The sequence below is a fragment of the Bidens hawaiensis genome, unplaced genomic scaffold (assembly GCF_021521415.1).
Source record: "Bidens hawaiensis isolate Kalapana, Puna unplaced genomic scaffold, B.hawaiensis_p1.1 tig00003115_1, whole genome shotgun sequence".
NCBI lineage: Eukaryota > Viridiplantae > Streptophyta > Magnoliopsida > Asterales > Asteraceae > Bidens > Bidens hawaiensis.
Genome location: NW_027491167.1, coordinates 2,033,786 through 2,058,643, shown reverse-complemented (window position 1 = coordinate 2,058,643; position 24,858 = coordinate 2,033,786). Strand labels below are relative to the sequence as shown.

At 38.8% G+C, this 24,858-nt stretch overlaps 1 protein-coding gene and 1 pseudogene across 1 annotated transcript; one reads left to right on the top strand and one right to left on the bottom strand.

Moving 5' to 3' along the window:
* Positions 1-385: 385 nt before the first annotated feature.
* Positions 386-1,911, bottom strand: LOC143622238 (putative galacturan 1,4-alpha-galacturonidase SALK6 pseudogene; annotated as a pseudogene).
* Positions 1,912-19,841: 17,930 nt separating this feature from the next.
* On the top strand, positions 19,842-20,831 carry LOC143622237 (uncharacterized). Its single transcript, XM_077093435.1, has 2 exons — positions 19,842-19,928; positions 20,136-20,831. The coding sequence occupies exons 1-2, from the start codon at positions 19,842-19,844 to the stop codon at positions 20,829-20,831; spliced, it is 783 nt and encodes a 260-aa protein (XP_076949550.1).
* Positions 20,832-24,858: the final 4,027 nt, after the last annotated feature.

Sequence of the window (24,858 nt, the reverse complement as noted above, 5' to 3'; positions counted from 1 at the left end):
TTCATCCGAAAATGGTTTAAGTTACGGGTGTTCATCGAAATAATTTATTTTTTTGCTAGTATTCATATTCGAATAAAAGTTGAACTATTATATTCGAATTCGTATTCGTATTATATACCATATTCGAAATTCGATTCAATTCGTATTTGAACTCGAATTCGAATATGGACCGATTTCGAATAAATTCAATTCGATACAAGTTCACCTGTTTCATAATTTTCAAAAACAAAAATCATAATTGGAAAGCACACAAATATTACTTTAAAGTTGCTACAATACCATGCGAATAGTAAGTTAAAAATTAAAATACAAGTATGGGATAAAAAATAATAATATGTGCTATAGGGTTTAAATGTTTTGTAATGGACATTTATTATTTATGAATTTAAGCTACACAAACTTCGGGGACATTTTGACTGGTAACTTTAGGCTTGCCATTATTACATTGGACCTGGCCAGTCCTCCATTGAATGTCAAGTTGATATCAGCCAACTCCACATTTTCGCACGGTATTTCTGCGCTACAAATAAGCTTCACCGTGACCTTAGATGCAAATGTTCCACTGATCCTCCTAAAGCTCACGTTCGTTAACTTCACTTTTGAAGGAGCGCCTTTCTGGTAATCACAAGAACTAAAATTAGCTCACTACTTTTAAATCGCTGGAGTATTCATTAATTGGACTTTAGTAGAAATTTTTTTATTTTAGTATATGATTGAGGATACATGTAGGTACTTTCGGAGGCGTCTCCAAGAATTATGAAAAGGTATTGAAGTGAAGACGAAAAAAAATATTGGCCTTAAATTAGTTAAGTAATTGGTTATAAATATAAAGAATACATATTTTGTTTTCCAAAAAATATAAAATAAAAAAAATCGGCCTCTCGCGGTGTCGGTCAACCACCCGGCCTTGCCTCATAGGCGACCTTGGGTACTTTAGGGGGCCTTTCGAAAGTTCTTACACTTCTAGCAAGTGTGCCAACCATGCAAGCGAGCCCATGCATGTTTTTTGGTGACAACAAAACTTAAGCTATCGCTTACAGTTTTTCATCGAACTTTATGGAGTTTGTTTGTAGGGTTGCGCACTGCCTAGAAGCAAAAGAACTTCCACGAACACCTCCAAATCCAAACCGTCTATAGATCTAGAGTATTTAGGGCTAATATCTTGTGAGCAAATTTATTGTTTTGAGTGATCAATTTGAAGTTGGTTATACCAAACTACTTATTTCAACACGCAATAAACATATAATCACAAACACCCCATCATGTATAATACCGTGCAACCACTAGCTTGGTCTAGTGGCGAATGTTTATGCCTTACAACCAAATGGTTTTGGGTTTTAGTCTCACTTGAGACATGTGATGAATTGGTGAAAGGTGGAGTACAAAACACTAGCTGTTTAAAAAAAGGTATAATACCTATCGTGCATGCTTTTTTTGGACAATATTCTTGATCGATAATCACGGGGTTTTGCATATTGTTGATGATGATATTCAAAATGGATGTCTCTAACGATTCCAGGGTGATAATTAGGCCAACTCTTTCGACCGAACTCCATTTATGGCTCCCGTGACGAAGCAATTCTTCAAAATGATTCCTTCTGCTAGCTCTTCATTTGGGAATTTTCCTAAACTTCCAATACTAAACCCATGCCCCGGTCCACACGAAACTCTCTCAATATAAATGTTCATGCTTCATTCTCCAAAAGATATACAATTGTCGCTTGTTCCTATCTTCGAGTTTTTGATAATTAGTCCATTTAGCTTTGCGATATGAATCTCATCTGCATTGACACTGTTTTCCGGTGTATCATTGTTAATATTATCCAATCTGCTGTTGTCGAAACCCCTTAATGCTATGTGAAATTTTTTTCTATTGATAGATATTATGTCTTTAAACAATGAATTTCTCATGTTACTAAATCTAAGATTCTATAAATGTAATGAAAGGTTAGAATGTTAAAACTTCAAAAATCTACAAAATTTGGAATATAATAAAAAACATCGTCTTATAGCCAATGAGTTTGATTTCTCGTCTTGTTTTTTTTTTATAAATTTACAATAAACTAGTGTTTGACAAGTGAATCAATCTCCTATGCTAGATTCATCACCATCTTTATGAAATTTATGTAGAAAATCAATGCATGGCACAAAGGGCTCCACCGAGTCAAATCTCGATCTTCAAGTGAATTAGGTGCAACAGATTGAGTCCGTTGCGCCAAGGGTATTATGACACATTGAAATTTCTGGTTTAATGAAAAAATATCTTAATGTAAAAATGAAAAACTTGGTGTATTTTTGTTAAAAAATTATTAAGGCTAATTTGTCAAACTCATTGGTGTAAGGTGGTTTTTTTTAAATGGTCATCAAAGAAACACTTACTTCTGGTATCTGACATTTTTTAGACGCTTGGCATTTTGTACCCTTACATGTTTCTTGGCATTGGCCATAAAGTACCAACAGTTATGGTTAACTTATCAACACCTTTGATGGAGATTCTGCTTTCTGTTATGAACTTCGCAGCTCCGATGGCACCTTTATGGTAGCTCCTTTCGCATTGATCTCAACCGGACCCTTGCATGGACCAAGTCAACTAAACAGCAAGTGACATATAAGTCCCTAGAGGAATCAACAACGAACCCGATGGTGGTCCTTCACATGCTTCTTTCCATGCCCTCACCCTCTGTTAAGCATGAGCCAATGTCCATCAGCCATCAAGTGCAATGGCTGCTGATCATCCAAACTAGGTGGCCAATAAGTCGCCACATTCGTCCAATCGTTATCCGCATCTATCTTCCACAACTCGAACCTACTATCTGCCCGCATCCAAACATGAACACAGCCTCTTAGAATAGTGAAACACAAACATGCCGTCGTTAAATCTCTGAAGAAGGGAATTGTTGCCACTGTAAAATTCCCGGTCTTGAGATCGAGCCTTATAACCAAATACTCATCCTCCTTGTTTTCTTTTAGGAAATAGAGTTTCTCGTTCAGTGACACATTATGACGAGAAAAATAGCCGGATAGACGATGGATGTCCTCATTCAACTCGGTCTTTCTTCACAAGTCATATTTCAAAGAGTATATATACACATTGCAAGAGTTTGTTACGCGAAGAAGCTTGTAGTCATCTTCGGAAGTAGGGTTGTTCAAAAAGCTCACGGCTCGAAGCTCGACCAAAACTCGCTCAAAAAAAGTTCGGAGAAAGCTCGCTCGAAATCGGCTAGATTGTAAATTTGACATTCGTCAACTTTGGTTCTTGTTGTATTCGATTCGTATTTGTTTTACTATGTAAACCAACCCATTTTGTAAACTGAAACCTTGGATATAATCAAAATGATGGATTTTACGTTACAATATTGTTTTACACTTGTTGGGTCTTGAAAACATTCATTTCGGTCTTTAAAACGCGTAAAAATCACTTAAAACGAACTTCGGGGGCCAAAACTGCCATTTTTGAAAACTTGGAAAATCTGGAAATCAACCCCGTCGTGACGCGCGATGGGGGACACCCTAGGGCGTCGTGTAGCGCGACCAGTGTCAGGTCAGCTGCACGTTTTTTGTGTATTTTTAAGCAAACATGTGATCAAACCAACCCATTTTCATGCAAAACCCTTTATGCTTGACCCTTTCAACTTACCCTATATATACACCATCATTTCCACCCATTAATCCCTGCTACAACACCAAAAACTCTCTCAAATTCAAAGATCTAAAGTTTGTTTTCTTAGTTTTCTTGAAGGTTTGACTTCTAAAAGTCAAACTGAGTTATTTCTTTCATTCTAATTAGCTTATGTAGTCTTATTAATACTTATTTATGGTGGTACAACATATATATAATACACACCCCTACCTTTGGTGGTTACTTCTCCGGTTCCGATTGGAGAGGTTTCGGGCCTCGTAAGGCAAGGCTTCATGGAGGACTTCGTGTTCTTGATATATATACACACATATAATTTGTTTGCACATATTAAGCTTGCTTAACTTCTGGTCATTTTAGTTTGTTTGTCACATTACAAGTCTTGGGTATGTGGAGACCATCTATGAACTCGTTGTGAGATGAAAACTGAACCAAACCAAACTTTTGTATAAAAGACTTGTTGTTGACTTTTTAGTTGTAAATCTTAAGTATTTTCATTTGTACATTATTATACAAGATCTATGATATTTGGGCATGTGGAAACCATCAAGGAACGCATTGTGAGATGGAAACTGAACAAATCCGATTTTTACTCACTTAACGTGCGTTGTTAGTTTTAAAACAATAGACCTACATCCTTGGTTAAGTCTTAGTAAGTTTTATTGAGTTATCTCATAACATTCATTATTTTGGAAAGTTGACTTTGCGTTTGACCAATTATCAAGACCCGAACCAACAACCCGAACACTCGTTAAAGACCCGTTTTAGTATCTTTGTCCCAAAGGAACTTGCATTTAGCATTTTTCTCACCTTATTACTTACCATAGGTTAAGTAAATATTGAGGTTAGATACTTTAACCCGGTTTTGAGCAAACTTACATTTTTAAAGGGTTATTATTATAAATTCTTAAATAGTTACATTTTAAACCTTGAACTTTAATTTTTTTACTTTTTGCAACAATTAGTTTATTTAAAGATCTTCAAGACAATCTTTCTAAATCCAAGAGTTTCTTTTATTTAGGCTTCATACGTTAAACCCGTCGTTCCGGCAAATCTTCAAATTACCAACCTTTCAAGTTTATTACTTGAACGTGAGTACATTCATCCCATGTTTTCTATCTTTTGTTTTGGGGGTGACATTTCATCTTATCTAAACTAAATGTGTTATACTTGGGTCTTAAACCACAAACGTTATTGTATACCTTACTTAAATAAATGCTCGATTTGGTGTTCTATGATTATATGCCTATGTGTTTATCGCTTTTGGTTGGTTGATCTATAAATCCTAGACTATTTGGCATCCCCTTATAGCAAGGTGTTGTTAACGTAATGCAATTAACGAATAACTATAATATCCTGGACTATTTGGCATCCCCTTATAGCAAGGTGTCGCTAACGTAAATCTATGAGCGATTTTATCTATTTATCCAAGTTAATGCTCTTACTTATTGTTTTGTATACAAGTTTTGTGGCTTTTCTTACTATATATTTATATGTTCAAACTTATGAATTGCTCACCAACCTTTGTGTTGATAAACTTTATTTTATGAAATGTTACAGCTTTGCATCTAGGTTGAGTATGGAGTTTGAAGAAGAAAATGTCACAGATATCGTTAGGATATTAGCAAAAATGAACAATATTTGATTTGCTATGTTTTGTGATATTTTGTTGTATTTGACTTATGAATATTTGGTTATATGACATTTTCGATGTTGTGAAATGAAATGAGTTTGTTAAATATTTTCGTTTTAAATAGTGTCATGCGCTTATGAGCAATCGTTGCACCCCGGCATGTTCCGCCGCCTTTGGCCGAGGTGTGACAGTAAACGAGCCGAGCCTAGCCTGACTCGATTTCTAAACGATCCGAGCCTGAGCTAGCCCCGGCTCGACTTGAACTATTTTATTTTAATTTGTTATATATATATATATATATATATATAAATGCATATAATTATCGAGCCCAATTATTTTAATACATGGGCTTTCCTTTAATCCAGTCCAATTTCCTTTCTCACTCCATAGTCCATATTCATAATTCCATATATTAAGTAACTAAGAGATGAGACTTCATAGTTCACAAACTCAATAATTAGTATATGTTCCATTTTTCACCCTAACCCTGGCCGCTCATATTCACCTCCGTCGCCAGCCGTTGCTCATAGATAATACTTCTCTGCTTAATTTTGTATGTGGTTTGGTTTAGACTTGTTGAACATATTTTGTTTTTGATGGTGTTATTAGATGTATTTATTTAGTTTGTATTTGTTTTGTCTTGATCTCAACGTCATATTTATTTAGTTTAACTTGATGGTTGCATATAATTTTTATTATTACGGGTAAACTCGAGCCAAATCAAGCCGAGCCGAGCCTGCTCGATTTCAAACCGAGCCGAGCTTGAGCTCAAATTTTATCTCGATTAAGAGCTCAAGGTCGAGCAGAGCCAGCTCGATTGAATATCGAGCCGAGCTTGAGTTTACCTTGGCTCGGGCTCGGCTCGTGAACAGGCCTACTGACAGCCGCTGAAACAAACAATAAACTGGTGAATTCCCTGCCTCAAAGCTGGGATATGAATGTTGCGGTGATTAAGAAGATGAAAGATCTTAACAAGTTAACTATGTCAGAAGTTATGGCAATCATCAAGGCTTGTGACATGGATGACAAGTAGTGTGCCATAAACCATGCAAACTCTTACAATGCAGCTGGCTACAGCGCTGCTTCCAACAATGCACTCATTTCTCAAGACAGCTTCTCAATGTTTAAGGCTTCTCAAGGGCAATATACTCAGCAGTATCAGCCTTAGAACAACTTCTCCATGTTTAAATCCACTCAAGGTCAATTCTCTCAAGTTCCACCACAACCAGCTCCTGTGTTCTTTCCTAAATCTGCTCAACCATCTGCTGCTACTGTTAAACCTCAGAAATCTACCGCTTCTTCTAGTCAGGTTCCAGTCAGATTCCCTCCATTTCAAAGGAAACTCAGGAAAACATTTCCTTAATGGCGGGGTTCATGAATTGCTACAACGCCTTTCTTGCTGGAGATCTGGTTCAACCGATAGTAGCTACTGAGCTAGATCAAATTCATCCTGATGATGTAAAAGAAATTGAAATCTCTTGGCAGATCGCCATGACAGTGTTTCGTGCAAAGAAATTTACTAAGAGAACATGCAGAAAAAACTGTAACATGCCAGCTAATCAGAAGGTGGGATTTAACAAGGATACTCTGAGGTGCTACAGCTGTCATGAGCCAGGTCACTTTGCTCGTGAATGCACCAACCCATCAAAGGAAGGAAACAAGGAAAGGGCGCTGGTTCCGGTGGGAAATGCTAAGGGAGAAAATGGGACATGTACGACTGAAGGTGAACGGAGTTTGGTAGCTCAACAGTTCTCCTGGAATGATCAGATGGCAACCCTCAGCATAAATAAACAGACTGCCAACTTTGCACATGTTGAAAGTGTTGAAGAAGAGAATGCAGATGAGGAACAAGTTAAGGAGCTTCGATTTTCTTTCATGGCTTTCACTCCTTCCAGTTCATCCGAGGTAAGTTATCAATTATGTTCTCAAGCTTGTATTAATAAAGTAGATCTGTACAAATCCCATAATAGTAACTTGCTTGGAGAAATAGAAGGAATAAAATCTGAGAATTTTAATCTTAAGAAGAATGAGAAAGCTTTTAAAGATAAAATTTAAGCATAGAAAAAGGATTGTACTAAACTTCAATATGATTTTAGTATAAAACGTTGTCATCATCTTGATGCCAAACTAGAAAATTGCTGAGTTAACTGCTGAACTGGAAGCCTCTAAGCTAGAAATTGTAAATTTAACTAATAAATTTGAAAGAGCTGAACTGAACTTTAAGAAATTCGAAGGCTCCAGTACTGTTGTTAACTCCATGACTGAAAGTCAATTATGGTGGAAACAGAATGCCGATGAAGGCATAGGATACAATAGCGTACCTCATCCATATAATGACAACTATACGACACTTCCTGTTACCAAAGAGCAAGAAGAAAAGTTTCAAAACATGAAGTACGGTAAACCAGATGAAAATCACAAAGGCGATCTGACTCAGTGAAATCCATTGAATCTACCTCAGGGGTTAATGTTACTAATGTGTTTGCCTCAAGTGCAGATAAAGTAATCGTTGAGGATTGGACTGATGAGGATGATGAATTTTATGTTTCGAATAATAAAGACATTAACTATGATGTTTCTTTAAATTTGCCTGTTTTGAATTCTGTTACTTTAACTGTTTGTGTGGGCTCTGCTTTTAAGAGCAAAGACAATTGTGTGGTTGATTCCTTTAAAACTTTGAAATCTGGTGGTGTGTCTTTGAATAAATTTGATAAAAATAATAATCATCATAAATATATGTTTGTTAAAGAAGGACGTTAAAATGATCAAAATTGTTATAAACCAAGCAATAAATCAGGTGGTAAACGTCAAGTGAAGCAAACTAGCTCACACAACAAGCCCAAACAAGGGGTTGATCAAAATGAATTCCACATTAAATGTCAAACATGTTTTAATCGTGGCACTCCTGTCATATTGCTAGAAATTGTCCACACCGTCCATATGTCCCATATTATGAATATTAGTAGAGGAATGTGTCTCGTTATACCTATAAAAGAAAATCAAGGTATGATAAGGCAAATCCCTCTGATGGTGACCGGACGAGAAACAAACTTGGTAGGTTTAGTCCTCATCAGACCAAGCGTAACATATTTCGGAAAGGTGGTAATAACTATGTTTTAGTCTCCAGAACCAACTCGGTTTCTGAACCGAAACAAGTTAGGAAGACAAAGTCATCGGTGTCTCCCACTCGTAAACCGGAGACTAAGCCATCCATTCATACAAAAAACAGTAAATATTCAAAAACTAGATATAAATGGTTGCCTAAATCTTCGGTGATATATTAGATAATCGAGAAGACATGTCATGGAAACCCGTGACAAGTATAGATGACTCAGGTTCCCCAGTGTTACTATGGACTGGGTGCCAAAGACTAACTGATCTCGCACATCGTGCAGGAACAGCTATGGAGGAATATCATCAGACCTTGGTATGTTGATAGTGGCTGTTCCAGGCACATGACATGAGACATCTCCCAACTACACGACATTCAAATCTTTAACGGTGGGTATGTTTCCTTTGCGGGAAGAGAGAAATGGAAGATTACTCAAAAAGGTACTGCAAGTAACGGTGTTCTAAAGTTTGAAAATGTTAATTTTGTTCCTGAGTTAAAACACAGTCTGCTGAGCGTCTCTCAAATATGTAATAATGGTTTTTCAAAACATTTTACTAACAAAGAGTGTTTGATCTTAAAACCTAGTATCATCATACCAGAGGATTGGGTTCTAGTTAGATCACAAAGAAAAGATAATGCTTATGTGATTGACATGAACATAAACGTTTCTCATGACATAACCTGCTTGTTTTAAAAGTGTCAGAACATAATGCCATGCATCGGCATCGTCGTCTTGGTCATGCAAACATTAAAAATTTAAATCGTCTAGCTAAAAATGACTTGGTGCGTGGTTTATCCGTCAAAGATTTTGTTACTATTGAAAATGTGTGGCATGTGCCTTGGTTAAACACAATCGTAAATCTCATAAACCAATACTCGTAACACCATTTCATCAGTCTTTCAGTTGCTGCATATGGACTTGTTCGGTCTTGTTCATGTTTTGAGTCTTTCTCGCAGCTCCTATTATCCTGTTATTACTGATGATTACTCACGTTTCACTTGGGTGTTTTTCTTGTCAAATAAGAGTGAAACTGCATAATTGATTAAACCCTTCGTGGTGCTTATGGAAAATCAACTCAACTTAAAGCTGAAGGGTATTCGATGTGACAATGGCACGAAATTCAAGAACTCTACACTAAATTACTTTTGTGCCGAAAGGGGGTGCTTTGACAGTACAGTTCAGCTCGGACACCACAACAAAATGGTGTTGCTGAACGGAGGAACATAACTCTTATTGAGGCGGCAAGAACCATGCTGTGTGATTCAAAGCTGCCTTTGTTCTTCTAGGCAGAGGCTGTTAACACGGCATGTTATGTTCAAAATTGAGTGATGATAAACAAGTCTCAAATGAAGACTCCATATGAGATTGTCTATGGTCACAAGCCCATAGTTGCACACTTTCGGGCATTTGGCTGTCCATGTACTCTGTTGAATCTTGAATCGACTCTAAAGTTTGGGGCCAAAGTTGATGATTGCTACTTTGTTGGATATGCTGGTCTTACACCCTAAAGAGTATACTTCAAGTCAACTAAGCAGATAGTGGAATCGTATGACGTACGTTGGCTGGAAGAGAATGAGACTGATGCTCATGTTGGTCCCGACTGACTGTTCAATTATAATGAACTCTTTATGCCCTTTAATGTGTTTCTAGTTGTCGATACAGAAATTTCGGGTGCTGATGCTTCAAATTCTGTCGATGAGGAAGAAGATTTACCTGTTGTTTCTCAAATATCTCCAGTTCTGGGTGGGTGTTGACCCCTTAGAATCACTGGATATCACTCAGTCATTGTCAAACAATGCTCTATCAGTTGTGGGGGAGAATCTGATTCGTTAAATCTTTGGAAGCACTCTATTCTTAGATGTCATACCAATTGAATACATCGCCAGTACCTCGTACTCCCACAGTACGGCGACATCTGGATTGAAGAACCCTCTCACTGAAATCCTTGAAGATCTATCAAACTTAACGTCCACCAGATTGTTCCCGGGCATTCAATCCCGTCAAGAATTCAATGAGATTATCCAATTGATAATGTCATAGGTCCTCTTGAAACAGGCGTATCCACCAAAAGCCAGACTGGACATGTCAACCGTTGTTTGTTTTCTTGTTTCATCTCTTAGATAGAGCCTAAGTCAATGGAAATGGCACTACAAGAACCAAGCTGGGTGGATACTATGCATGAATAATTGAATCAATTTGATAAGCTAAAAGTTTGGAGATTGGTCGAGCTGCCAGTTCGAAAGAAAGCGTTAGATACAAGATGGGTTTTCCGCAACAAGCAAGATGATATGGTGGTTATAGATTGAAACAAAGCATGGCTCGCCGTTCATGGTTTTCATCTGGTTGAAGGCTTAGATTACACTGAAGTGTATGCTCCCGTGGCTAGACTTGAGGCCATTCGGATTTTTCTGGCATATGCCTCCTACATGGGATTTACGGTTTATCAGACTGATGTCAAAACTGCATTTCTTTATGGAGAAGTTAAAGAGGAGATTTATGTGGATTAGCCACCGGGGTTTCTTGACTCAAAGAATCCAAATCTACATTTTAGATCAATCACTGTATGGTCTTCATCAAGCGCCTCGAGACGGCTCATCTTCTAGGGCATGGCTACAACAGAGGAACCATCAATCAAACTATGTTCCTTAAAACTGTTGGAAAATATTTGATCTTGGTTCATATACATGTGGATGTCATCATCTTTGGGTCTACAAGTACTGTGTTCAGAATTTGAAGAGGTGATGAAGAAAAGATTTGAAATGAGTTCATTGGGGGAGATGACAACGTTTCTGGGATTACAGGTTCGTCAGAGTTCTACTGGAATCTTGTTGCATCAAGGAAAGTATGTTGAAGACATGCTAGCAAAGTTTGAGTTTCAAGATTCTAAGAAGGCGTCAACTCCTATGGCGGAAAGACCTCTTCTGTCGTATGACCCGGAAGGGAAACATGTAGATTAAACGTACTATCGGTAAATGATCGGATCCATGATGTAATCCATGATGTATCTTACCACCAGTCCCCCTGACATAATGTTTTCTGTCTGCCAATGCGCCCATTTCCAGGCTAACCCTATACTCTCTCATTTAATTGTTGTTAAACGTATTTTTAGATATCTGAAAGGGCAACCGAAGCTTGGCCTTTGGTATCATAAAAACTCATATTTTGATTTGTATGCGTTTGCTGATACCAATTATGGTGGAGATGATTTTGATAGTAAATCCACATCTGCTGGTTGTCAATTCTTGGGTGATCGACTCATTTCAAGGCAATGCAAGAAACAACAAACGGTGTCCACGTCCACTGCCGAGGTTGAATATGTTGTTGCGTCAGCTTGCTGCTCACAGGTTATCTAGATTCTGCATCAATTGCTGGATTACGGTTTAGAATTTCTTGATACTCCAATATTTTGTGATAATGATGTTGCTATTGCTATTGTTAAAAATCTTGTTCAGCATTCAAAAAACAAGCATATTGACATTAAAATTCATTTTATTCGTGATTGTTACAACCGTAAATTGATTCATCTTGAGCAAGTTCACACTGATAATAATGTTGCGGACTTATTTACAAAACCGCTCGGAACAGCGAGATTTAATGTGCTTGTGAGGTTTCTTAAAATGTTTCGTTTCGATGATTGAGTCTTTTTGAGGTTAAATTTGTACATATTTTTAAATTTGCACAAATTTAGGGGGAGATATTTAAACAAAAATTCAAAAAGAGAGCGTGTGTGTTTTATTAAAAAAATAAAAAAAATTTATACACTCTCGCTTAAAATCATGCCGGTTCCTCAAGTTTGAAGGACATATACTTGTATATGTTTGGTCCTCTCATATACTTGTAGACATACATGATAGCCATTCATCTAAAGATTGAAAGCGTCTGTGGCGATTGTGATGTGTTTTGTTTTTAATTATTTCGCTTAAAATTATGTTAGTTACTCTAAGTTTGAGGGACATTATTTATATACGTGTTTGGTTCTATTATCTATCTTTAGACATACGGGATAGTCATTTACCTGAGAGCTAAAAGTGAATGGGGCGACTGAGTTTAAAATTGTCTTCTATAATTCTATGGAAAGTATTATGATTATTTGGTTAAGAGATTGTTAGAAGCTTTAAATATTTGCAAATGAAAATTGATCTAACCTTTGGAAAATGATAGAAAAATTGATTCTGTGTGCATAACGAGTGAAGTTACTAGGCTTAAAAGACTCTAAAACAATCATTGATTTGCATGGTAGCTTTCCATGATGTGTAAAAGTTGAAGTTATATAAACTAAATATGCTAAACTTATCGTGGAGAGTCATTCTGAAGAAATGTGCATGTCTCCATATACATCTCTCCGAATGATAGGCAGAAAAGTTATTACCTAGTCATACACAAGCCCGTTAGTGTCTTGATCTCCAAAAATATAATGTCTTTGTTTTTTATTTAAAAAAAAGGTTGTATCATGTGAATAGTATATATAATATTGAGTTGCAAAAATTTAGTTTTTGAAGCTTAAAGGGTCAAATGAGAACTACAAGGGTGTGACATTCAAATAAGTCGTAAACACTCTAAATGAAAAGCATGTAAGTCCAACGTTCAACCTTAAACCTTAAAAATTATTGATTATCTTTAAAAACCTTTGATCAAGCACTAGGGGGTTGGAGTCAAATTGGGGTGATCGGGAGAAAGCCAAATACGCTTTGAGAAGAGATAGGAGGAATCATAGGTCCATGAGTGATGTCCATCTAAGATTTATGCCGAATTAAACCTAACTCATATCACTGATGCAATGAAAATTATGCTAAGTCTATTATACCTACTATCAATCTGTCTCTTAATGTCATAATAACGCTGAACATGAATCTTTGTGAAAGCATCTTAATCAATGTGATTCCATGTTCGGATCTTTTCTTTAGAGGTTGAGTTTTTATCGAAGCTGAAATCTGATCCCAAAAATTTGTTAAAATTACAAGAAGACCGAGTGATTAAATTTGTTTTATTTGTTGTTTTTAATCTTTATTTTGTTTTATTTATTTTTACCTCTTAATTACTCTCGTCGAAATGGATACTATAAGGATCTTTATTTTGCTTTTGGGGAAGATGACTCGGATTTCGAAGGGAAATCAAAGGGTTTTTCTCAGGAAGTTTGACCGAAAACATGTGGTCAAACAAAGGGTTCTCGGTTGACTTGTTTACCGAGAACTTCTGTTCTCGGTAGATCTGGACAAAGAACTCAAGTTCTGGACCGAAAACTCTTACTTGGACAGAAATCGTTATTATGGATCCTTTCATTTGGATAGAGAACTCATCCTTGGACTGAAAACTAATATTAAATTGATATTAATTTATATTAATGACCAATATTATCTGAATTTACATTCTTGGTCTCTGCACTCTTAAAAGTTGAATATTTATCCCCATAATATTGAGTAATTGATTAAGTCAATTGAATGGTTTGTTGACTTGACTCGTTTGTTGCAGTAATGGCTGATCAAGCACCATTAAAGTTTGTAGATACTCAGAACATATCAGGATGCTTATATGATCCATCACTGGTGCATAAAGAATTCAAATCCATGATAGTGGGGCTTAACACGAGCAGGATTTCTCATGCTATACAAGAAAATCATGTTATATGCAAGAAGATAGTGACGGAGTTCTAGAACAACGCATCTATCAATCAACGGGGAGCCGGGGGAGTTATTACATTTGACTCCAAGATTCAAAAGAAGTCGGTCGTCATTTCTGAGGCCATCATACATGAAATGTTTCTATTCGGAAATCAACCAAACTATTCAACTGAATACTCAACTGATGTCGTTACTAAAGTTGCACTAAGGATGGGATATGAAGAATCCTACCCTCCACCCATCTAGAAATTGTTTCATCCTTCCTAGAGGTTCTTGATTCACACATTCTTCACGTGTGTGTCAGGATGCAATGGGGGTTCAGACGAGATTAGCCACATTCAAAAGTCGGTTGTGGTTGCGTTGGTCATGGACTGGAACTATAACTACTCCAAGTTCGAGTTCGATGAGATGATGAGCAATCTAAAGGGGAAGAAGTAGGAGATGTTTCTTATGTACCTGAGATTTCTACAGATGATTTTTGACTACCACTACCCTGATCTTGTCAAATCTGTAGAGACGCTCGATCTGAAAGCCATGAGTCCCAATACCTTTGGGTTAATGAAGCAATCGAGGAAGGGATCGAAGGTCGTATACAAATATCTTAACCAACTGGTCAAGTTTGGAAGGTTTGCTGAGACCTAGGCTACTCCAGCCAATGCCTCGGTTGTTTATGAGCATGTGACACCTGCTCGGAGGTTCACTACTGCGTTTGAAACCATTTCAGACGACGATAAGCCAGAAAGTTCTCCTGTACAACCCATGGAGATAAAACACCAAGAACAAGAAATTGTACCTACTGCTGATCAACTAGCAGATTTTGAGAAGTTTAAAGATCAGCTCCAGTCAACTGCATTGAAACCTCCTCAATCAGTCACTGCAAAACAAGAAGAAGAGATTCCTGATGAACCAGCCACTGATCTTATTCCACGAAAACAAAGAAAGAAATATCCAAGACCCGGTGTGCTGGCTACTGAAACTACATCTACAAGCCAACAAGCAGAAAATGAGTCGGAGCCTCATGTTGATACTAGTCAATCCACTACAGAACCTCAGACTCAAGAACAGATTTTCGATGATATTACTCGCGATTTCGAGTTTGAGTCTGACAATCCATCTGTTGACGAGCCATCGGTATCATCTAACCCGATTGGTCAGTCTAGCTCGGGTTCAGCTGATAATATTTCTAACAATCTTGCTATGCAAGATAAATTTTTGCAGGTTAAAGGCAAGGGAATCACCCTGGATGATGAACCAGTTGATGTACAGTCCATACAACGACGAGTCTTTGAACTTGAGCAAGACTCAGTTGTGAAGGATGTACGAATACAAGAACTTGAAGCTAGCAACTCTGATAAAGATTTGAATATCAATGAGCTTCAAGCCAACATGGGTGGCCTCAATGCATTATACTTGGACCTCCAACAAAAGCTTATTCAAAATTTTGGAGATGAATTCAAAAGCGGTGAGGACGTTGCTGCAAAGACATCTGCTGGTAGTCAAGGTGGCAGTTCTAGTGTGCGTCCTGCTTCATATATTGATGTTTCTGAGACACTAGAGCAATACCTTGCTGCCCATACAAAGACTACTGAACAATACGAAAGACTGCAAAAGAAGATTCTCATCATGAAGAACTCAAACCAGAACGTTGAATCTTCTGATCATCTAGATAAGTTTATTCTTGAATTACAAAAGGGTTTTTCAGATAAGTATAGTGATAGGTCTGGAATTATGTTATGGGGATTCGATGTTGATAAGTCCATGTGGTGGGTGAAACGAAAGTCCGGTACCACTGAGTATTACAGGAAAATGAAGAATTTAGGATCCTGGACGAAGGTGGATCTTAGCGACCTCATCAATGCTCTATTTCACAATCCCAACAATGACAAGAGGGCTATCGATATTTGGAATTTCTTAAAACAGGTTGATAAAGGATTTCCTGATATGACCACCACCGAGTCATTCTTGAAGAAGGCAAAGAGAGTTCGAGATCCAAAGACCGGAAAAACGATGGTTTATGTGATGTGGTCTGCAACCAACAAAGAAAATCACATTCCTCTATCTACTACTATCCCAGAGGGTCACTTGATGATATGAAGTTTTGGATGTATGATAGTGAAACTACTACAGTTGTGATTCGTCTACGAAAGGGACAATTTTGTTTTGTCAATTCACATGATTTGTTCAAGTTCCATGAAAGAAATATCAAGACTCTCAGCAATTTTCAGATCAGGCTGAGCCACTATTCGAGCCTGCCGCTAAAGAGTATACGAAGATGGTGGGATCGATTATCAGAACGGGATTATGGTTTGGTGGATACAAAGAAGCAGATGCGAATATCATGGAACATGATTGAAGATGAAGATACAAACCAAAGGGGAGATTGTTGGGCTTATATTTGTTTGGTTTGTACTTCAATTTGGGTTTGTTTGTATTACGTTTTGGGCTTGTATGTAAACCGATATCTAAATGATCTCGGTGGGCTTTTGGGATTATATTGTGCTAGGGTGTAGTACCTATATATACATGCATAGTATCTAGGTTTAAGGTTGGCCGTTCACAATTGTTATTGAATGAGTTATTGTGTAAGTTTGTGCTTAAGCACCCTACGTAATATACGTGTGTTTTGAAGCATGCATCGTGTGTTCTTTACATGTTTATATACTTTACTTTGAATCATCTCACGTTAATTTCCGCTTAACATTGAGATAATTGATATCACATTGAAAGATCCATTCCAAGGACTTACACCATCTCCTCCTTCAACAGTTCGTCGAAGTCAGATGCGGGAGAATGTCAGGACTGAAGTGTATAATGAGGAGGAAATGGAGGTAAGAAGTCGTGATAGAGGTCGTCCGGTTATGTGAGGATCTTCCCGCATACAGAGTATGATCAGAGTCATGCTTCTAGTAGTCAACGAGATCCTACATACCGTCATAATGGGGATAGCTATTTTAGTGATGACAGTCAAGTTCATAGTAGGGAAGAGACCAGTCGTCCGCGTGTGATGGTCAGACATACTAAATACTGTAGAGATGCGGAAGAAGACTACACAAATCCTTATCGTCCTGTAACGTTTGCGGAGAAATCGAAGTTCGTCCCGCGCATTGCTACAGCTCTGTTTCCTGTGAATGCAAAAATCCCTACCAACTTGGGGAAGTACAACGGTATGACGGATCAAAGCGTTCATCTACTTAATTTCACTGCAATAGGTGGGGTAAGTGGTTGGACTCTCCCTTATTTGTGTCATATATTCGACTTGACGTTGACAGAAGCTGCCCGTGAGTGGTTCGAGAAGTTACCAGTTGGTCAGATTCAGAATTGGAATGATTTGGTGGCCAAGTTCTCACAGGATTTTAGTCAACAGAAAAGGCACACACGCGGCCCGTATGAGATTTTGGACTTCAATAGGCGGGATAATGAATCTCTTGAAGATTTCATTACTCGTTTTAATGGGGAAAGTCTGAACATTAGTGGAATCACCAAAGATATGTTGCGCGGAGCCTTCCGCAAGAATGTGCGGACCAGTGCTTTAATTCGTTGTTTAACTGGAAAAGATGGAATGCCCAAAACTTGGGACAAGATCATGTCAGCAGCAAAACTATTTGCTAGAACAGACAAAAGTGGGGTTCAAGAAGGCGCAGGTGAACAGGCTGGTGCGGGGTTCAGTATGGTCTAGAATCCAACCATCCGCATAGACTTCAAAACAGTCGGTGCACAATCTTTTATTGGAAACATAAACAAAGATCACAACCGGGTCCAAGACAATAATAGATTGACCACTTTAACAAAAACTCCTTCAGAGATTTTAACTACGGAAAATGTGAATTTCAGAAAGCCACAACCACTTCTGAAGAGAACACATTTACATCTCAAAAACCAGTGTCTGTTCCATAATGACATAGGTCATCATACTGATGACTATGTTAATTTAAGAAATGAGATTGAACAAGCAATCAAGTCGGGAAAGTTGGAGCATCTGTTAGAAAATGTAAGACAAGAGATCCGCAAACCACCCGGACAAGTCAATGTTGGCCCACCAAAAAAGCAGGTTAAGGATTTAAATGTCCACATGATCCAAGGAGAAAACTCTACGGAAACAAGAGACAAGATATTGATTATGAGGAATGGAAAAGTGAACCAGTGGTGTTCTCGCGGGTCAAAGGGGGTCCATGTATGAAGTGTTCGCTGATTATCACAACATTAATTGGGCATTATAGGTCCCAATATATTTTCTCTGACACAGGAAATACATTAGATATTATGTATGAACAGTGTTTTGAGTAATTGGATGAGGTTGATAAGGCGAGGTTGAAACCTATCCACACACCAGTATCAGGTTTTGGTTATGAGGTGATGCACCTGCGAGGAGTTATTTCTTTTCCAGTCACTCTTAGTGAAGGAATTCACTCTCGAACTGAAGACGTAGAACTTTTGGCCTTGCCTGCGAGATCAAAATATGATGTAATCTTGGGAAGAGAAGCAATTGGTGACTTCAATGCCAACCCTTCGACAACTCATGGTGCGGTGGGAATCCCAACCCGCACAAGTATAGCAATCATTCACGTTAACAAACATTGTTTTACTACAGATTGTTAAAAAGCCGAGTAAAATTCCAAAACAGGTGGAAAGAGTTGAGGCTAAGAAGTGGTCGATGATTCAAAGTTACCAGAAAAAACAGTAACAATTGGTCTTACTATTTCTAAAATAGTGATGACATTTTTGAAGCAGCTTCTAGTGAAGAATTTGGATGTTTTTACCTGGCAACCCGCCGACATGACTGGTGTTCCAAGAGAAATTGCGGAGCATAAATTGTGGGTCAATCCAGCATTTACACCAATCATCCAAAAGAAGCGGAAGATGGGTCCTAAACAAACAAAGGCAATGAATGAGTAGGTTCAAGACTTGTTGCATGCTGGGATCATCAGAGAAATGTGTTACTAAACATGGGTAGCGAATCCGGTAATTGTTCCCAAAAGTAATGGGACATGGCGAATGTGTATTGATTTTAAGGATTTATACAAGGCGTGCCCAAAAGACTGTTATCCTTTGCCAGAAATTGATCTAAAAGTCGACGTGGTTGCACCGTTTAGAATTAAGTGTTTTTTTGATGCTTACAAGGGGTATCATCAGATCCACATGGCAGCTGGTGATGAAGATAAAACTGCATTCCGGACAGACCAAGGCACATTTTGTTATAAAATGATGCCCTTTGGGTTGAAAAATGCGAGTGCAACGTATCAGCAGCTGATGGATGAAGCCTTCAAAAATCAAATTGGGCATAATTTTTTAAGTCTACATGGATGACTTAGTGATTAAGAGTGTTGAGGAATATCAAATGTTGTGGGATATTGAAGAAACATTTAATACCTTGAAAAGGATGAAAACGAAACTTAATCCCAGCAAATGTTCTTTTGGGATGGAGGAAGGCAAATTTTTGGGTGTGATAGTTACAAATACGAGTCTCAAAGCTAACCCAGATAAAGTCCAAGCAATCGCTCGCATGCCTTCACTATCGTCCCTCAAGGAAGTGCAAACTTTGAATGGAAGACTGGTGGCCTTAAACAGATTTCTAGCCAATCATGCGGCTAAATCTTTTCCATTCGTATCAACATTAATAAACTGTGTGAAGAAGGCACACTTTAAATGGACTGCGGAAGCTGAGCAAGCGTCTATGGAAGTCAAAAATTTGTTAATGGAGTTGCCTACATTATCCGCACCACAAGCGGGATAGCCATTAACCTTGTACCTTTCAGCGTCAAATATAGCTATTGGAGCAGTGCTGTTAACAGATAGGAAAATTGTCCAAACACCAATACATTATGTCAGCAGAACATTGACAGATGCTGAAACAAGGTATTCAATGCTTTTTATGCAGCCAGACGTCTCTGCATATACTTCCAAGGACACCCGGTCAATGTTTTGACAAGGTATAAATTTAAGAGTGTTTTAAAGACTGGCAAAATGGGTCATCGAATTGGGTGAGCACACAATCGATAATAAGCAAAGACCCACAATCAAGGGACAGGTACTTGCAGGTGCTTTACGGAGGTCCCACAAAGCAAAGAAATAGAGTGTTTGATTGAACAACAAACCCCTACACCACCGGACTAAGATCAAGTGTCGTCATTGTTCAGGACGGTGCGCCAAGTGGTGAAGGTTCTGGTGCTGGTCTTAGGTTGGTCAATCCAGAAGGAGACAAGTTTACTTATGCCATCAAGTTAGATTTCAAGAACACTAACAATGAGGCAGAATATGAAGCGTTTTTGGCAGGATTGCGAATTGCTAAGAAACTTGGTGTACAACATTTGGAAGTGCGTCTTGACTCAATGTTAATTACGGGACAGATTAATGGATCTTATGAAGCTAAAAATGACGTGATGGCCTCATACTTGTCTCAGACGAAGGAACTCATTCTTCAATTTTCATCTTGTAAAGTCATCCGCATTAAAAGAAGTGAAAAAAAATCTGTGGATGCCTTGAGTAAATTGGCTTCAACAAACTTTGAGCATTTTGCAAAAGGCGTCTGCATTGAGGTTCTAGACCGCCCATCAGTTCTGCAACACCAAGTTTTAGTTATACAAACGAGAGTAGAGTCATGGATGACACCTATCGTAGCATATTTGTCTTCAGGAACATTTCCAGAAGCCAAGTCCGCAGCCCAAAAGATTAGACACAAAGCATTGAATTATCAATTGCAAAACGGGGTACTTTACCGCCAATCATTCTTGGGTACGTTTCTCAGATGTGTTGATGCGAAAGACGCTAACTATTTGATAAGAGAAATTCATGAAAGAATATGTGGCTTGCACGCGGGGAATGATGGTAGCTAAGTTGATGAATGCGGGTTATTACTAGCCAGGGATGCATGTTGACGCAGTTACAAAGATAAGAAAATATGATTCATGCCAACGACATGCACCAAACACGTTGCGGCTAAAACATGAGTCGGTGCCTGTATCATCCGCGTGGCCGTTTCAGAAATGGGTGATCGATATCATGGGACCATTCCCAGAATCTCCAGGACGTGTCAAATTTTTAATAGTAGCGATTGATTATTTCACCAAATGGGATGAAGCTAAGCCAGTTGCCTCCATCACTGCTGCGAGTGTGAAAAAGTTCTTGTGGGAGTTTATTATTTGCCGCTTTGGCCTTCCACAAACATTGGTCAGTGACAATGGAACTTAATTTGCAGATGGTGGATTATAAGCATGGTTGAAAGAACTCCAAATTAGCCAAGTGTTCACATCAGTGGCTCACCCGCATGTCAATGGTCAAGTTGAGAGAGCTAACAGAACCATCAAAGATGGGATTAAGTCAAGACTGGTAACTAAATGAACGGGGTGGGTTGATGAGTTGCCTCATATGTTATGGTCTTTTATAACTCAAAAGAAAACAAGCATATCAGAAACGCCTTTCAGTTTGACATATGGCACTGAAGCCATGATTCCCGCTGAGATAGGAATCCCATCGGCAAGAACATTGTATGTCATTAACAATGAGGAAGAATTACGTTTGAATATTAAAATCCTTGAAAAACGACGTGAATTGGCACTGATTCGAGAGAGTAATTACAAACGTCGGCTTCAGAAGTACTATGATTTATAAGTTCAAGTTCCATGAGGGACAATTTGTCTTTTGCAATAACGAAGCGTCAGGACAAGAGCCTTTGGGAAAACTGGATCCAACTTGGGAAGGACCATATCGAGTTAAAGAAATGTTAACCATAGGTTCTTATAAGTTGGAAAAGTTAGACATAACTGAGATTCCAAAAACATGGAATATAGCACAACTGAAAAAGTGTTATATGTAATGGCCCGCGTGGCGTTATTAAAGGCATGTGTGCCTATGTTGATTTTTTTAATGGCTTGCGTGCCACTATTAGACAAACGTAATCTGAGTATTACTTAAGTGTTGAAATAAATTGTAAACAGTCTTGCATGCCACTCTTGTATAAGAAATTGTTTACCAATTCGAGTGTTAAATAAAAATTGGCCTACGTGTAAGAAGTGACCCGCGTGTCATTAAATTTATACCTGGCATGTGTTCCAGATTGACCCGCGTGTCATTAAACTTATACCTGGCTTGCGTGCCAGAAGTGACCCGTGTGTCATTAAATTTATACCTATCTTGCGTGCCAGAAAGGACCCGCGTGTCATTAACTTTATATATGGCCTGCGTGCCAGAAGTGACTCGCATGTCATTAAACCTGTACTTGGCCTGCGTGCTAGAAGTGACCTGCGTGTCATTAAGCTTATACTTGACCTGCATGCCAGAAGTGACCCGTATGTCATTAAACTTATACATGTTCTGCGTGCCAGAAGTGACCTGCGTGTCATTAAACTTATACCTCGTCAGCGTACCAAAAGTGACCATCGTGTCATTAAATGTCTATCTGATGCGCATACTAAAAATGGCCCGCGTGTCTTCAAAATTTTATCAAGAATAATAATCCTTTATTGAAAAGTAAATGAAGATCCAACATGACACTTATATTATTTATAATAAAACAAAGTGAAAAGGAAAAACTGCTTCATTTATATCATACAAAGGAGGATACGAAAGAAGATGGTCACAAATGGTTTCCATACAGGTGATACTACAAAATGAGGATGTATTTACACAAGATTCTATTCCTTGGGTGCTTCTCGGTTTGATGGTCCTTCTTGATCTTGGTTTGGTAGGTTTTCTTGATCTGGTGTAGTAGGAGTTGGTGGTTTATCATCTACATATTCACTCAGATATTCCCGAAGAAGTTGAACGTCGTTTGCATCTGACGCGTAGTCTGGAATCACCTCCTGGAGAGGAAATGATAAATCATCGAATTCTCGCAACCTCCTTTTATACACCTATACTCCGCTTCCAAGTCGCAGTCATGCAAGGGATGTTCCTCAAGAGGGAGCTGGTTTTTCATGTATTCAACACCCCCCCCCCTCAAAACCGACCTTGCGGTCGGCTTGAGAAGAAATGTTAAGCAATATTGCAAGACAGTCGCCCAGCTCTTGCTCGTCCTTAACATGGTCATCACCTATTGGATGATGAAAACATAGTAAATGCCTATAACAAAAGTAATAAATGAATCTAAATAAGGAAGGTACCATACCACACCTTGGCCTTCTTCTCCAATTCACTATACCCCTTCGCAAGCTTAACATTGTCAGCCCTTAGTTCATCCGCCTGCTCTTTCTGCAACCTAGCCTCCTTGTCATATGTCTGAATTAGATTACCTTGATTGGTAACCTGACTCTCTAAGGCAGCGTTGGCTTCCAATGCCTTATCCAGATCGGCTTCTTTGCTTTTGGTTTCTCCAGTAAGCAGCAAGGATAGCATTTTGTTTTTTTGCATGCTTCTTCCCAAGCCCGGGATGCGACAGCATGACGATCCTTCTCTGCTTGAAGTGCGATTTCAGCATCTTTCAGCTTCCACTTGGCAGTGTTAGCTTGTAAACGTTGTTCATCAGCAATTTTCTTCGCTTCTTCCACCTGATTCATCATCACGCTCCACTTTTCCCCTATGGACATCCACTCACGGAAAATTTCTTCCCCGCTAGCCACAACGTTGGCTAAAGTAAAATTAAAACCACGGGCAAGATCATTGCGGGAACGACCACGCTAAGGCGGGATTCCATGACTGAGGAACTCAGAACAGACATCCGCGTCCGAGAAACGTGACCCTTGGGCTAAGGTCCAGCGTGGTATATGCAGGTGGTCATCCTCCCCGGGTTGGCCATCCTATAGTAACTCGAATCAGAAGGACAATGAAATCAAGCCCATGAGGAGATTGTTGGGAATATGAGGTCGCCCCCTCCATTGTTTGATGGATGGGAGAAGAATGGGAAAAATGCGGGGAAGAGCGATGAGTGTTGCGGTGATTCTTCCATCTCCAGGTTCTCCACATCCCGCATCGGTTCCTTCCCCTTGGAACTCGAATCATCTTCAGGAATAATGATTGTTTGCGGGGAGGATAGTGGTTCTTGAATAGTTACACCTTGATCAGGTGCAATTGTCTTCTCTTTGAGCAATAAAGAATATGTAAAATTGGTTTGTACAAAGAAATAGTTTTTACAGAATACTTGCGGACATAGTAACTTACTTGGTGGTGACCGCATGGCCACATATTTGGCACAGTCCTCAAAACGGATTTTCTTCCCTTTCTTAGGCTTGCCACATGTTTTTTCTTCAACGGACCATCATCACTCTCGGACGCGTCACTAGATTTGGAAGCCCGCTGCTTCCTTTTGCGCTCAAGCTCCGCAAAAGCATGCATATTTTCCGACAGTTCAGATGTATCGGTAATAAGCTCCTCTTCCTCGCGGGGTGATGATTCGTCACTCAAGGATAACAGAAATATCACCCTATCATAAGTAAGTGCACTCAAAGGACGAGGGTTGAGAAAGAACCCACCTAACTCAAAAATTGTCTTTGACACCACGGGATCAGAGCGCAAATTTTTGGGAAACAAAAAGTGGCCCTACGTCCTATCAAGGATGGGCTAAGCTTTTGGGTCACGCGGATGCTTTTGCACGCATCCCACAGTCTTGTCGAAAAGAATGTTTAGAATGGGTCACTCGCCTAGAAAGTATGAAGATGAGCCAAAAAACACAGAGTTAAGTAAAAAATATAAGTATATAAAACTTACTTTCATCCGCATTCTGGAAAAAAGGTGCCATATCAGGACATGGCCACAAACGGCACATACCGGCCCAAACTAAGGCTTCCTCAGCATTAGTCTGCATGGTGTTGGCGTCTGGATCAACATCTTGAACCAAGACTAATCCTAAAAGGTTGCAATTTGCATATTCGCGAGCTTTTGGTTAGGTGGACGGTGAACCATGGTTATCGGAACCACATCTTCATGCAC